Raw genomic sequence first — 16,092 nt, 5'->3', positions numbered from 1 at the left:
GAAACGTTGTGTGAATGTTCCCCATGTGCGAAGTAATTCTTCGTTGAAGCATGTCCCACACATGCTCGATGGGATTCAGGTCCGGTGATTGTGCTGGCTATGGCAATACATCAACTCCTTCGTTGGTGAGCCAGTCAGTCACTAGACGCGCGACATGTGGACGAGCATTATCGTGCATTAGGTGGAAGTTTTCACCAACAGCACCAGCAAACGGACGGACGATAGGTAGAAGAATGGTGTCGAGGTACTGTCGAGCTGTTAGGGAGCGATTTGGAAAAACGAGATCGGTTCTGCCGCCGATCATGATTCCGCCCCATAGCATTACTGTACCACCTCTGTATGTGTGGACTTCCTGGACGTGTCTCAAACGTTCATTATTTCCAGGTCGTCTCCACAGTCTTGCTCGACGAGAATCTGGATTCGTCTGTAAACAAAACTGTGGCCCAATCATTTGCATCCCAGTTATGATGTTCTTGACAACACTCTAATCTTCTACCGCGATTGCCTCTCGACAAAGGTGGACATCTAAGTGGCCTTCTGTTGTGGAGATCTGCTTCATGCAGTCGATTTCTGACAGTATCACGACCAATGGTTACCTGGTGCGTCTGCTGCAATACGTTAACCAACTCATGTGATGTGATTGTCGGTTGTCTTCTTGCGGTTAAGACCAAAAATCGGTCTTGAACTGCAGTTGTAGCGCGTCCTCGCCCTGGATGTTGTTCGGCTGGACTGCCAGTTTCACGGAAACGCCGCCACAATCGACTGATAACACTTTGGGATACCCCCAAACGAAGAGCTACATCATTTTGTAGCATGCCACCTTGAAGAAGCCCTACAGCTCTATTCATCTCAGCCAATGGTAAGTGATGGCATTCCATGTTAAAGCACAATATTTCCAGTTTAATTGCTGAGCAAGAACTGCATAGAATGTACAAACTCGACACTTTCAGATTATTCATTTTAGCCGAAAACCTACAGTTTGTAAAAATCTTGATAAAAGATTAGTTACCGTTTTTGCAGGCTTTGTTCAACCCATAGAAATCTACAGGGTTGTCGAGTGTACCAATTTAATCAAAATTAAACGACCTCGTGCATTTATTTTTATGATATTTAGTATGTTATAAAAATATCCCTAGACTTTTCCGATTTGTGTATAAAGAACAATATTTCAATTATTTTCAGAAATGAGCAAATTCATGAACATTTCACCAGAAATAACTCTCAACTACATCAACCTTATAGTAGATTGACAGTAATCTTTTTTATGTTTGTTTGACCTGTTGATGATGATGTAATGTTTTTTCTTGTCTAATGTGACTGTGTAGGAAAACTGATTCAATAAATGTTTGTTTGATTGATTTATTGAATCGAGAAACATGGAGAGTCACGAGCTGTTGCACTTGATATTTCTAAAGCCTTCGACGTGTGGTATGAGGGTTTGCTGGCAAAACTTTGATGCTATGGCTTGTTGCATCATTTTTATGTATGGTTCTCCAGCTCCCTGAAAGAATGCATTCCTTCTAGTGGCCGTCGATGGATGTCTGTAGAATACTTTTACCTTCAACGCTGGTGCTCCCCAGGGATCCATATTGCCTACAACCTTTTTTTTATTGTATATCAACGATTTATTGGAAAAAAACTAAGAATCCAATATAATGCTTTGCGGAAGACAGCATACTTGTCCCGTTATTTCATTTGAATTCCAGGACATCGGCTGAGGATGCACGTCTTCACCGGCACAGGAGGTTACATATCTTAATAAAGATCTAGAGGTGATTTCAAATTGGGATGAAAGTAACCAGGTTCAATTCAATGCCACGAAAATGTTGAGCAGAGAGAGAAACGGGAATAAAACAACCACGCTTGTTTGCTGTTCGATCTCGACTACTCTTTATTTTTAAAAGACGGGAAGCGTACATTGTTGCCAATATAACAGTTCAATATTGCCAACGACATAAATCATTACAGTTTGATGTCAGAAACCAACACCTCCACTACATCAAACCTTTGAACTTTTCCACAAACCTATACTTTTTACAAATTTATCATGTTTACAAACATTAAGACTTTTTGTCATAACATCTGCAACCATTTCATCGGTTGGTACATGAAAGAATTCAACATTTTTTATCTGATATAGCCTCTCTTATAAAATATAATGCTATACAATCTGACTTGCCTGTCAATTCAAACCAAACATTCTTGAGGTATATTGCCTCTGAGACTGCCATATACTCAGCCTCTGTACTTGATAAAGCTACGGTTATTTGTTTATTGCTTTCCCAAGATATGGCACTTTCAGAGAGCTCAAAAACAAAACCTATATATGATTTTCCTATCTTGCTTATCACCTGCCCAATCAGCATCTACAAAACCTTCAATAGCAAAATTATTTGTCTTGAAAACTAAACCTAAATCCTTAGTGCCCTGTGAATATTTAAATATTCTTTTTACACATTTCCAATGATGTTCAGAGTAACTATTATTGAATTGACTCATGAAACTTACAGAAAAATCAATATCTGGGCGAGTGAGCACTGCCCAATACATGAGACTTCCTATAGCTTGCTGATATGGAATATTTTCATTACAAATATCAACTTGCAAACTAAATTCCAAATTAGTGTCTAAAGGGGTAGACATGGATTTACTATAATCCGACATATTAAATCTTTTTAATATTTTATTTATATAATCTTTCTGATTTAGAATTATAGTCCCTTTTTGTTTGTCTCTGATAATTTGCATCCCAAGAAATTCTTTGGCCTCACTCAAAACTTTCAATTTAAATTCACTATTCAATGTAGTTTTCAACAAACCAGTTTCACCAGGGTCGTTTGAAAAAACAAAGAAATCATCAACATAAAAAGCAATAATAGTTGAACTATTTTCATTGTTTTTAATGTAGATACAATGCTCCTCCAACTCAGATCTTTTAAAATTAAATTCCTTGAGAACCTTATCCACATTTTCATACTATACCCGTGAACACTGTTTAAGCCCATAAATCGCATTTTTACAACTTTATTTTTACAATTTGATAACCTTCTGGTTGATGCATATATAAATCTTCAATAAAAACACCATTTAAAAAAGCTGTCATAATACTCTCGGACAGTCAAGCAGCGTTGGAAGCTCTTGGCTCCTACCGAGCAACGTCTAAATTGGTTACAAACTGCCAAAAACGACTCTCCTCGATAGGAAGACTTGACAGATTGTCTCTGGTATGGATTCCTGGCCATACTGGCCTGGAAGGCAATGAAGATGCTGACTCTCTTGCAAAGGGGGGTGCTGCAAGAGGCTTCATTGGACCAGAACCTGTCATTGGCATCGCTTTGGGCTTTGCCAAAGAAACACTGAACACTTGGATAGCAAGAAGATTTATGGACTTCTGGCAGAATCTTTCAGGATTGTCTTACTCCAAGGCGTTTATTCAGCCTTCGAAGCTTGATCCCAAACAGTTGTTGGACTACAGTAGGGATGAACTACGATGTCTAACAGGCCTTCTTACAAGGCACTGTCATTTGAATCATCATATGCGGAGACTTGGACTGTCGGAAGACAGTGTGTGTCGCCTCTGTCTGGAAAATGATGAAACAGCAGAGCATATACTTTGTGCATGCCCCGCTGGGGACCGAGTCAGGTTCTTTGAGTTCGGCAGATCCGTACTCGCATCATCTGACCTGAAAGATCACTCACCATACAAACTAATCGGCTTCATTAAGAAGCTGAGTTTATTTGGCCTAGTGTGAATAGGTGCGAGCCACAATAAACCCTTGTGGGTTGCGGTGGAGGTTCGAATAGACCCACTCACTTTAGACCTACCTACCTACCTTATCCACATTTTCATACCATATCCGTGAACACTGTTTAAGCCCATAAATCGCCTTTTTACAACTTTATTTTTACAATTAGGTATTTGATAACCTTCTGGTTGATGCATATATAAATCTTCAGTTAAAACACCATTCAAAAAATCTGTCATAATATCATAATGACTAATTTCCAAATCCAATTGTACTGATAAAGCAATCAAAATTCTTAAAGTACTATGCCTTACTAATGGAGAAAAATTTTCACAATAGTCGATGCCATGTTTCTGAGTATAACCCTTGGCTACAAGTCTTGCATGAAACCTTATGCTACCATCAATGTTTCTCTTCTTTTTATACACCCATTTGTAGTCTACAACATTTACCTCATCTGTAATATGGTTCACATGTACTCGATTTAACTCTGTCCAAAAATTACGACCAAGGTGTCATTCGATTCGTATTTTTGCCTAGAAAGTTTAAGGAAAGGTCCGAAAACGCGCTGATAAAAATTACAAAAGTTATAAACAATTAAGAGAAAAAAATGGGGCTTTAGTTTTTTCTTGATATCTCGGAAAATTTTCAAAATTTCGAAATTTGAAAAAAGATTTGAAAAGATCAATGAATTTGCGTAAAAAAAGTCCCGACTGTATCTCGATTACTTATAATTTTTACAGATAGTCTAGTTCACATGTACTTTTTTTTGTAACATTTTTCAGCCCTGTCCAAAAATTACGACCAAGGTGTCATTCGATTCGTATTTTTGTCTAGAAAGTTAAAAGAAAGGTCCGAAACGTGCCGATAGAAATTACAAAAGTTTTAAACAATTAAGTGAAAAAAAAAGTCCCGACTCCCGAAACTGTATCTCGATTATTTATAATTTTTACAGAGCACTGAAAATAGAGCCAAAAGCGGGTAGTCTGGCTTCCGCGCGCCTTACGTCACTCTGACATTAAAACAAAAAAATTATTTAAACATATTAAATGTAAATATTAAGGAATGAAAAAATTCATGTAATGCTGGGGATAATCAATAAACAATAATCCGCAGTCAAAAAATTTTCATCCCAATTTTAACGTTAATTATAAATTTGTTAATTAATAACTTTTTCTGAATTGAAAGTTAATAAAAATCCCTATAATTATTAAACTAAAACCCTGGCATTTTTTTCCTTTGGTGAAGTTATCCTTAATAGGCAAAAAAATAGATTACCGTTAAATATAAGCAATTCGAAAAATTTTTTTTGCGTTATGATTTTTAGAAAAAAATGGTTTCTTAAAAAAATTTCTTAAAAAAATGCGTTTGTTAATTAACAATCGTTTTTTGCAACTAAATATTAAAATTAAGGAACCGTTTTTTTTTCATCATAAATTCTATTGTTTTTTAAGGTTTTGAAAAAACTTTTTTTTTATTCTTTTTTTAATTGTTTATTTAAAAAATTGTTATAAACAAATTTTTTTTTCAATACTCTGTTCTATAATAAAAGTAACTATGTGTTTTTTTTTAATTTATTCTATTTTTTATAAAACTTTTAATATTGTGATACCTTGATACTTCTCTTTTTCATTCGCTCCTTCGCTTTTATAATTTTAATAACTTTCAAACTATTGCAGTTATGATAAATATGCTTCAAGTCTTTTTTGTTCATTATGAATTCAATAACAATTCAAGCCTTTTACTAAAGTTGTAGTCCTATTATTTATTTAATTATTGATCGTTATTTATTAAAAAAAGACATATTTTTAAGTCTTCTCAACATAAACTTCGTGTCATGTAACAATAAATCATAAGGATTTTATTGATTGCACTTTTAGTAGTTGTAGGATCATTAACATTTACTTATTGTCATATTTGTATGGAGTTTAAGAAAATTAAATGAAGCAATCAGTCATTCTGTTAATTTGATTTTAACCTTCTGTAAATTTCCGATGCTCACAATTTTTTCAAAACCTCAAAGAACAATAGAATTTATGATTAAAAAAAAACGGTTCCTTAATTTTAATATTTACTTGCAAAAAACGATTGTTAATTAACAAACGCATTTTTTAGCAACAAAGAAATTTTTTAAGAAACCATTTTTTTTCTAAAAATCATGATTTTTTTCAATTAACATAATGCAAAAAAAATTTTCGAATTGCTCATAAACAATGTATTTGTTTATAATTAATTTATTAACAATAGCTGTAAAAATTAAAAAAAAAATATTAATTAGTTTTTAGCCATGAGACATTGAAACAATAAAAAAAGTAATGTATTTTGTATAAAATTATTATTTTCAATTGTTAATAAAAAAAATAGAAAATATATTTTTTTTTGGCAACGGTAATGTGCGGTATTCACCTGTTACTGTATGTGGGTTCAGGTATGGTTATTATTATTATTATTATTGCTTACATTTGATTGATCAACAAATATACTTTTATGCGCGCTTCGTCGTTTTATTGCTAGACGTGGTCGTTGTTCAGAAATAGTATCTGACAATGGAACAAATTTTGTCGGCGCTAATAAATATTTATTGACTATTATGAAGGAGGCTTTCGCTGAAGAAAAAATAAAATTTACTTTTCATCCACCTTATGGTTCTCATTTTGCCGGTCTAGCCGAATCAGGCATAAAATCAATTAAATCCCATTTGGCTCGCGTGATTGGTAACCAAATATTAAGCTATGAAGAACTGAACACTGTATTAGTACAAATAGAATCGATATTAAATTCTCGGCCTTTGTGCGCAATGAGCTCAGACCCTAACGACCTGAGAGCTCTTACGCCTGGTCATTTCCTAACGCTTGAACCCCTAACCGCACTTCCTGATCCTGATACATCACATCTGAGAATGGGCAGACTTGACCATTTTCAGCTTCTTTTACAGTTGCATTCAACTTTTTGGCAGAGGTGGCATCGGGAGTACCTCCATACTCTTCATCAGAAAGGAAAATGGACGCTTCCAGGAACACCTCTCAAGGAAGGTGCATTAGTGATTATTAAGGAGGATAATGTTCCTCCATTAAAATGGAATCTTGCTCGAGTTCGGTGCAGAGCGGGGGTCTTTACCCGACCTCTGGTAAAACTTTGCCCTTTACCGGAGGCTTAAAATCTATTTCTTTTTCTTTTTTTATTTTAGTTGCCTATATTTTCTTATATTTTATATTTTATTTTGCTAAATTTATATTTACCAAAACTAGTGGGGAGTATGTTCGGTATTCACCTGTTACTGTATGTGGGTTCAGGTATGATTATTATTATTATTATTATTGCTTACATTTGATTGATGACACCGGCCTTATACGCACGCGCGGAGGTCGGAAACCGTGAAAAAAGTATAAAGTACAGACAAGCAAGAGGTGTGCTCGGAAAAAGAAGTGTGTTCCGCTAAATGTATGGTGAAAATTATCATTATCTACCACCAAAACAGCATCCTTCAAGATCGCCACCGGGGTACCCCACGAACTAATTAGGAAGTGAGATCAGAAAGCAAGGAGATCTTCTGGAACCAAATAAGGGTTGGTGTCTTCCATTATTAATTTTCCAGATTGTCTTCTCCTTTTAAATATCTAACACCCGGCCCACATGGTAACTTACAATCCTTATTGAACAGGTATTCTGTTTTTTGCCTATTAAGGATAACTTCACCAAAGGAAAAAATGCCTGGGTTTTAGTTCAATAATTATAGGAATTTTTATATTCTTTCAATTCAGAAAAAGTTATTCATTGAAAAATTTATAATTAACGTTAAAATTGGGATAAAAATTTTTTGACTGCGGATTATTGTTTATTGATGTATCCCAACATTACATGAATTTTTTCATTCCTTAATATTTACATTTAATATGTTTAAATAATTTTTTTTGTTTTTATGTCAGAGTGACGAAAGGCGCGCGGGGAAGCCAGACTACCCGCTCTTGGCTCTATTTTCAGGGCTCTGTAAAAATTATAAATAGTCGAGATACAGTTTCGGGAGTCGGGACTTTTTTACGCAAATTCATTGATCTTTTCAAATCTTTTTTCAAATTTAAAAAATTTTGAAAATTTTCCGAGATATTAAGAAAAAACTAAAGTCCCATTTTTTTTTTCACTTAATTGTTTATAACTTCTGTAATTTTTATCGGCGCGTTTTCGGACCTATCCTTAAACTTTCTAGGCAGAAATACGAATCGAATGACACCTTAGTCGTAATTTTTGGACAGGGCTGAAAAATGTCACCAAAAAGAGCTAAATCGAGTACATGTGAACCAGACTAGAATTACAAACTCAACAGCTACTTGAATGAATGTGTCTAATAATATAACCTTATTTAAAGCACTGCATCAAGACTATCTCCAAAGACATTTCCTTGAATGCAACAATATTTTACGAAAATCAAACTTTATCAGAAGGGGCTATGAAACAAATTTCAATAATGAAGGTACGTACTTCCTATCGAAAGCAATAAAAGCTCATATGGAAAACAGTTTCGTCCTTCCACAATGCCAACAGTACAAGAAACGAGGTCTGCAAAAACTTCTGAGGACCCGTCTTTTTTAGGCGCAGCAAGGAAACAAGCATCAGAGTATTGTTCTCGAACATTCAATCATTAAGACACAAGACTGATGAACTATTGTTATTGAATAACTTTTTTCAAGATCAATTGCCCTGACACCAAAGTGATATTTTTGCACTCGACGCGCGTTTCGCCAACAAAGTTAGCATCCTCAGGAGAAGAATGGTTTGTTGGCGAAACGCGCGTCTAGTGCAAAAATATCAGTTTGGTGTCAGGGCAATTGATCTCGAAAAAAGTTATTCAACTTTCACACCAAAGGTTCCAATCTCATCGTTATTAACTATTGTTATTGTTGGCTGAATATGAATATCCGGATATAATTCTTTTACCTGAACATTGGTTGAAACCGGAAGAACCAGTATTTCTACCTCAGTTATAGCTTGATTTCAAAATATTATCGCTTTAACTCAATTGGTGGAGGCACCCTTGTTTTAGTTAAAGATTATCTAAGTTCTAATTTTTTCAAGGTTGACGAATTGGATCATTTAATTATGGAAAAAGAGTTTGATTCTCAATCAGGAGATGCGCCGAATTAAGTTTTTTTGTAATATGTGTATACAGACCCTCTACATCTAATATGATACATTTTTTGAAGATATTGGTTCTGTTGGGACCTGTGTTTCTCATTTATGTCAATGACTTATTACATGTTGACATAAGTCGTAAATTCACGTTTCGCTGACGACACCATTATCCTCTGGCATAGCAATTCAAATTTACTTGATCAAATCATCGTCAACATAAGAAGGGTGAAAGGGTGGTGTGATTCTTATCTTTTATCATTCAACATCGACAAAACAAATGTGGTCATGTTTAGATGTAACATAAGGGAAGTACACTTGGAAAATGTAAAAATTGAAAATTTGGCTTTTCATTGATGAAAATCTAAAATTTGACTTCCATGTCGACTACTTATGTAAAAGACTAGCAGCAGGATGTCATGCAGTGAGAGTTGTTGCAAGAGAGTAAGATACTACTATCACAAATTGTACTCAATTTCGATACAATATGGTATTCACTCTAATATAATATCGAATATATAATGAAAAGAAATTCAGAAAGAAAGTAAAAGAATTCCTTGTTGGGAGGCCCTATTATAGTGTGGACGAATTCTACCAAGGCTCTATCGAGTAATTGGCATGTAGCTTTGTGTAAACGAGTTATTGAAATCAACACAAAATGGCTATCAATGTTCATTACGTAGCATTATATATTTACATTTACTCAATATTCATATATTCATGTACTTATATTTGTATCTGTTCAGCTGGGCTTAATATTGTTCTGTCCATATACTCTGCTCTTGTCTCTAAGCATTATTTTATAGTATATATTTGTTAATTGTCCCATATTCACGTTTTACTTTACTAGACTTTGTTAATAAGATGTTCAGATCTTGGGTAATAAAGCATATTTTAATTTGTTCTGATTTGAACCTGTATATATGGTCAACTTCACTTTAATATTTTTTTCCTTACTCAGTGCCACCCTCTTCGTTTAATATCTGTCAAATCGTGCTGATTTGCAACCTAGTTACCAAATATGTTTTAGGATTTTCTTAGAGACTAAGATACCGCTTCTTTAGAGACCAAAGGACTACAACTCCCCCACAAGTATTCTTTCTCATCTAAAATTCCCCTTTGTTATTCCACTAAAAATTGAATATGGTTCATTTCAGTCGATTTTGGGGTTTCTGCCCAGTTGGATCGAACAATTGGCCGCAGAAATACTTTTATCGGTACCCCTTATTGGATGGCTCCAGAAGTCATAGCATGTGATGAAAATCCCGACGCAACTTATGACAACCGCAGTGATTTGTGGTCTTTGGGGATCACGGCCTTGGAAATGGCAGAGTCGCAACCACCTTTATGCGAACTTCATCCAATGAGAGCACTATTTCTCATACCTAGGAATCCTCCTCCGCGTCTGAAAAATAAAAAGTGGAATAAGAAGTTTCACGGATTCATAGACACTGTTCTAGTCAAGGATTATCATGAGAGGCCTTATACGGAACAACTTTTGAAACATCCATTCATCAGGGACCAACCTACTGAGAGACAGGTATGTTATAGCAATGAAATTCAAAATCAAATGCTTAAATTTGTCAATCTATGAGTGAATGAAACATAATTTCATTTCCCACATGAACAATACTTTCACAAGTTTTTCATGTATCTTACACAGAATATTTTTTACCTAGAGGTGGTGTTGCCTCAACAATCGATCAATATGTTTTTTTATGACCAAAATAACCAATTGAATCATTTACTTTATAGGTTAGAATTCAACTGAAAGATCACATCGACCGATGTAAAAAGAGAAAACAAGAAAAGGAGAGGGAAGACTACAGATATTCAGGTTCTGAAAATGAAGAAGAAGAACCGCAACTTGCAGGAGAGCCTAGTAGTATTGTTCAAGCTCCTGGTGGTGATACACTACGCAGGAATTTCCAACAAATACAAGAAGGGCGCACTCTTAGCCAAGTTGAACCTCCATCAAGGTAAGACAACTGAATTGGATACGTTTATAAGGTTTGAATCCTTAGAATTGAAAATATATGAATAGAAAAAATATTTTTATTGCCACCTTAAAATAAATTAAAACACATGACAAATGTGTCAGTACAAATAATCAAAATGTCATCATCAACACAGATATAAAAACTGAGTACCACAAAGTTAATTATAAAGTTTTTTCTCAATAAGTAAAACTTTCATAGTGAAATAAAAATAATAATTCTTGGTGAGGTTTGGATAGGCATTCAAAGATTAAAAATTCTGCACCCCAAATATAAATGACTTTTTTTTTATGTAGGCTACTTCTATGTACTTCTAGGTACAAGAAATTCCCTGGATCTTGTGTTTAGTGAAGATTTTTCTTATTGAAGAACTGTTGTTTCATTTTGTATAAATATATACAGAGGTTATAGAGGTGCACTGAATCTTTAGTCTCTTAAAGTTCTTCCACTTCTGTGATGGTCCCCACAATATATTTTTGTTGAACAAAACTATATCCAAAAAATACATGTACCATAGGCAAGAATACTATATAGATCAATCAGTTTATTCATTGTATTATTTTCATAATAACATGAAACACAAACAGATAGGAAATATTACTGAAGTTTTATCCCAACACCAAACCGTTATTTTCAACACCCCGACACGTGTTTCAATACACAAGTTCGAGGTGTTAAAAATAACAGTTTGGTGTTGGGATCAGTATTATTTATTACTACATCAAAGGTTCCAAACAGTGCATCACAAGTACAAACAGATACACTTGAATTGAACCATTCAAGACATTAATATATACAAAAATACCTCATACATATATACTTAAAAAATATATATACTGTACATTACTCTTTAAAGAAATCTTATCTATTTATCATTTCTGTTCGAGAACTGTTCGAAAGTGTTGAACTCTTGACAGTGCTGTTGATCGCTCCTCGAATTATCTAAGTAAAAATTGTTAAAAGTCAACAAAAATTTTCGTTTTTTGTTGTGCGACGTTCGCCTAATATATTTACGTTCAGTGAACCATAAAATTATCTCATTTTTGTCTGCAAAAATAGAAAAATAGTTATCCATCAATTGGTTCACTGATTACAAAAAATAAAACTCAAAACCTACAAAAAGTGCCATCTGATACGAACTTAACTGATCTGTTCATTAGTCCGGGAGAATTAGTGCTAATATCGCTCACACATTGATACTCCAGTGAAATTGTTGAAATGGTTATAAATAAGTGCTCAAACTGCGGTTAAAACATTGATGATAAGTCTGTCGCTTGCGATAGCTGTCATATCATCTTACATCCAAGGGAAAAATGCTCAGGTTTGAGTTCTTCCGAACTTCGAGCTGTTGTAATTCAGAAGAGAACCCTGTTTTACTTTTGCTATGACTGCTGTCAGGCATTCAAAAGTGTGCCCAAAATTTTAAGAGAAATTGAAAGTCTGAAGTTACCATACTCAAAGCTGAAATTCATAAATTAAAGGATGAAAAGAGTTACTTTCCAGCAACTGATGACATCATAAATGAGCTTCATGATTGTCAAAAATGATCAAAGAATTTATTGATCTTTAATCTACCGGAATTATCAACTACATCCGAAGATATTAACCAAGTAAAATCCATATTATCTGAAGGGGCGGTAAACGTCAATGGCACAAATATTCTACATTTTGCGAAGAAGAACAAAAATGGTCATCGACCAATTAAAGTTTGTATGTCTTCTGCTTGCGATGTCCATGAAATCCTAAGAAACAAATATAAATTAGGCCATTCTAACAAAATATTTTTCCATCCTGATCAAACTCTATCAAAAAAAGCAACTTGACTCGGTGAAAAATGAACTTATAGTGCGTCAACAGGCTGGTGAGCAGAATTTGTCTATAAAATACTTCAATAATACACCAAAAATCATTAAAAAAAACTAAAACCGAGCAGCCCTTCGCTTTATTACCAAAATGTTAGAGATCTTAGAACTAAACTGACGGACCTCAGTTTAAATTTTAGCAATTGTTCTTATGATATCATTATCTACACCGAAACCTGGCTCACACCTGAATTCACCGACGCCGAACTTGGGCTTTCCATCTACAACATATATAGAACTGACCGCTCTAGTGAATCCAGTATCTTCAGCAGGGGTGGTGGTGTACTGATAGCTATCAAAAAATAATTTTCTGTTTATCTAATTCAGTCTGATCCTTCGATCGAACAATTGTTTGTTCTCTTCAATAACAATTCTATTATTGGTACGGTATATTTTCCACCTAAATCTTCACCAACTTTATACCAATCTTACTTTGATCAGCTAATTACCTTGAATGAGCAATATAGTAATGCAAACTTTTTTTTATTGGCGATATTAATCGTCCACCAGCATTATGGGAGGTGGAGGATTATTGCTCTGTTGCTTCTCCTTTGTTCTATCCACTCAATCTGAGATAGATTCTATTGAAACGATGTCCAACATGTGTGCTTTTCTCAATCTTTTTCAATCCAACGAAATATTCAACGATAGAGGAGTTACTCTTGATCTCATCTTATCACCAGTTGATCTTACGGTACTAAAGGCTGTCGACATCTTAATTCCTGAAGACTCGCATCATCCTCCACTTGAATGTTATTTGCCACTCAAAATCTCAAACGAATATTCATCTGATGAGGAATATTACTATTACTTCCTTCTCGCTGACAATGCATCGATAAATTTGACCCTTGAAGCAATCGATTGGGATAGTGCATTACATGGAAAGGAGCTTTCTGATATGATTTCAATATTTTACGACATTCTTTATTCTATCATCGATCGCTTCGTTCCTCAAAAAAAAATCTATGAAAGGAGATTTCCATCCTGGCATTCCTCTTAGCTGAAGAAACTACTTTATGAAAAGAAATTAGCTCACCAGATCTACAAGAGCGCAAGGTGTCTAGAAAGCTACGCAGCATTTAGCAATTCAAGATCAAGATGTAAATCCTTATCCAGACAATGTTATACAGATTACATCCAACGCACTGAACATTCTATAATTATTAATGTTGAATCTTTTTTGTAAGCAGCAAAAGGGAAAATAACACTATACCTAATACAATGACTTCTGGTAATCATACTGCTACCAATGTGATCGATATTGCCAACCTTTTTGCTGTAATCAAGTTTCTTTCGTCTATATAAGTCAATCTTTACATCCTTATGATACCAATATTACATCCATGGTTAATGTGTCCAATTATCATATTGAAATCTCTAAAATTTACGAAAAACTGTCCGAATTTAATATCAACAAAGGCCCCGGTCCTGATGGAATTCCTCCAACTTTTCTTAAATCATTTAGCTTTATTTTAGCTCGACCACTTTAATATATATTTAATAATTCCCTATCATCTGGCAAATTCCCGGACTATTGGAAAACCTCATATGTCACCCCAATATATAAATCAGGTCGAAAATCCGACGTGTGTAATTATCGTCCATTTCGGATTTACATCCAAAAAGTCAGCTAAACTGGGTCTAATTACCTACGTTGATTTTCTGTCTGACGCTCTGTCTAAAGGTTTGCAAGTTGACTCTGTGTGCACTGATTTCTCCAAAGCTTTTGACAAAGTTAATCATGAGCTATTGACCCATAAACTTTGTTTACATGGTGTTGATGGGCAAATATTGCAGTGGCTCAAGAGCAGTCTTACGGAAAGAACACAAATTGTTAGAGTTAATCATTATTATTCTCATACCATCGCAGTTACATCGGGTGTTCCACAAGGTTCACACTTGGGGCCACTGTTGTTTAACCTTTTTATCAAAGATCTAATCAGCTGTTTCCATGAAAGTGAAGCTTTGCTATTTGCCGACGATTTAAAATTTTTCAAAATGATTAAAAATGAAGCTGATTACATTGTGTCTACAAAACGATATAGATTGCCTATCCGACTGGTGTTCGCAAAATGGTATGTGTTTGAATGCATCCAAATGCCAAATTCTTCGCTTTCATCGAACACATCACCCAATCATTTTGAATATAGTATAAATAATCGGACCTTACATTCTACTAATGAAACCAAAGATCTAGGTGTGATCCTAGACTCCACACTTAGCTATAAATCACACATTTCCGCTGTAATTCAAAAATCTATGAAGATTCTTGGCTTTACAAAGAAAACCACTTGTAATTTCACCAACATCACTGCTATTAAATCTCTTTATTTTTCGCTGGTTAGATCTCATCTCGATTATTGTTCCACAGTTTGGTCCCGTCACGACGTTACACAAAAAAAGAAACTTGAGGCCGTTCAGCACAATTTCCTGCGATATATTGCCTTCAAGATGCGTGTATACTACGACTATACTGCATTGGAATGCATTTTGAACATACCTTCCCTTGAGACTCGCAGAAAACATAGAGAGAGATTTAATACTTCTATTCAAAATTATCAACGGACTTGGTATCAGTCCCGAGCTTTTCTCCAAAATATCTTTACATGTCCCCAGTCTGAACTGGGCTTGCCCGTGTATGTATATATATATATATATATATATATATATATATATATATATATATATATATATATATATATATAAACTTCGTTCAACCAGATGTAGTATTCTCTCGGGCCCACCCCATATCTTTTTTTCGATACCCATTCTAACAATCTTGTTTCCTGTACTAGTTTCTTCAGGTCATAATTTAAGTTGACCATAAATTATTTGCCTCCTGTGGTCCACTGCCTCACATTTGCATGAAATATGAAGAGCTTTATCTGCCCCTTTGTTGCATGCATGCAGCTAACGTATCTGTTATACAGTCCTATTCTGATTAGGTATTCTCTCAATGGACAGTGTGTGTTCCCAGATATATTTTTCCCGTAATCTTATGCTTTTTATAAACCCACTTGCTATATTGGTTGTTACTCCTACAGCTTGTTCAGGGCTTATATATGGAGTTGATGAAATGTATCTGGTACACAGGTACACTCATCAGGTTTTTCGTTACCTACGATATCAGAGTGTCCTAGCACCTTGTATATAGTCGGTCTATTCCTATCTGCCAGTTTCCTCAGTTCTTCACAGCATTCCCAGACCAGTCTCGATGTCTCTTTAGAGTTTATCAGTGTTCCAGTGCCTTCTGGCCTTTTGTGAAAAATTGATCCGCACATTTCGTTGAGGCCTCAAATTTAATGTTCCTTGTTCCAACCTCAAAAGACTTATTCTTGCTGACTGAGTGGGTCAGTACAGACC

General features: G+C 34.8%; 1 protein-coding gene across 8 annotated transcripts in view; it reads left to right on the top strand.

Moving 5' to 3' along the window:
• The window catches only part of msn (serine/threonine-protein kinase msn), a 239,473-nt gene that overhangs the window by 71,525 nt on the left and 151,856 nt on the right, over positions 1 to 16,092 (top strand). For all 8 annotated transcript variants that reach the window (XM_074185519.1, XM_074185518.1, XM_074185516.1 and 5 more), the window contains exons 5-6: positions 10,028 to 10,410; positions 10,626 to 10,849. In XM_074185519.1, coding sequence (XP_074041620.1) covers positions 10,028 to 10,410; positions 10,626 to 10,849 — 607 coding nt within the window. The remainder of the gene's footprint in view (positions 1 to 10,027; positions 10,411 to 10,625; positions 10,850 to 16,092) is intronic.

The sequence above is a fragment of the Leptinotarsa decemlineata genome, unplaced genomic scaffold (genome assembly GCF_025532065.1).
Source record: "Leptinotarsa decemlineata unplaced genomic scaffold, Ldec_3_MD MMD2_tig00026375_RagTag_RagTag, whole genome shotgun sequence".
Lineage (NCBI taxonomy): Eukaryota > Metazoa > Arthropoda > Insecta > Coleoptera > Chrysomelidae > Leptinotarsa > Leptinotarsa decemlineata.
The sequence above is the reverse complement of the archived record's forward strand: the minus strand, read 5'-3'. Positions and strand labels throughout refer to the sequence as shown.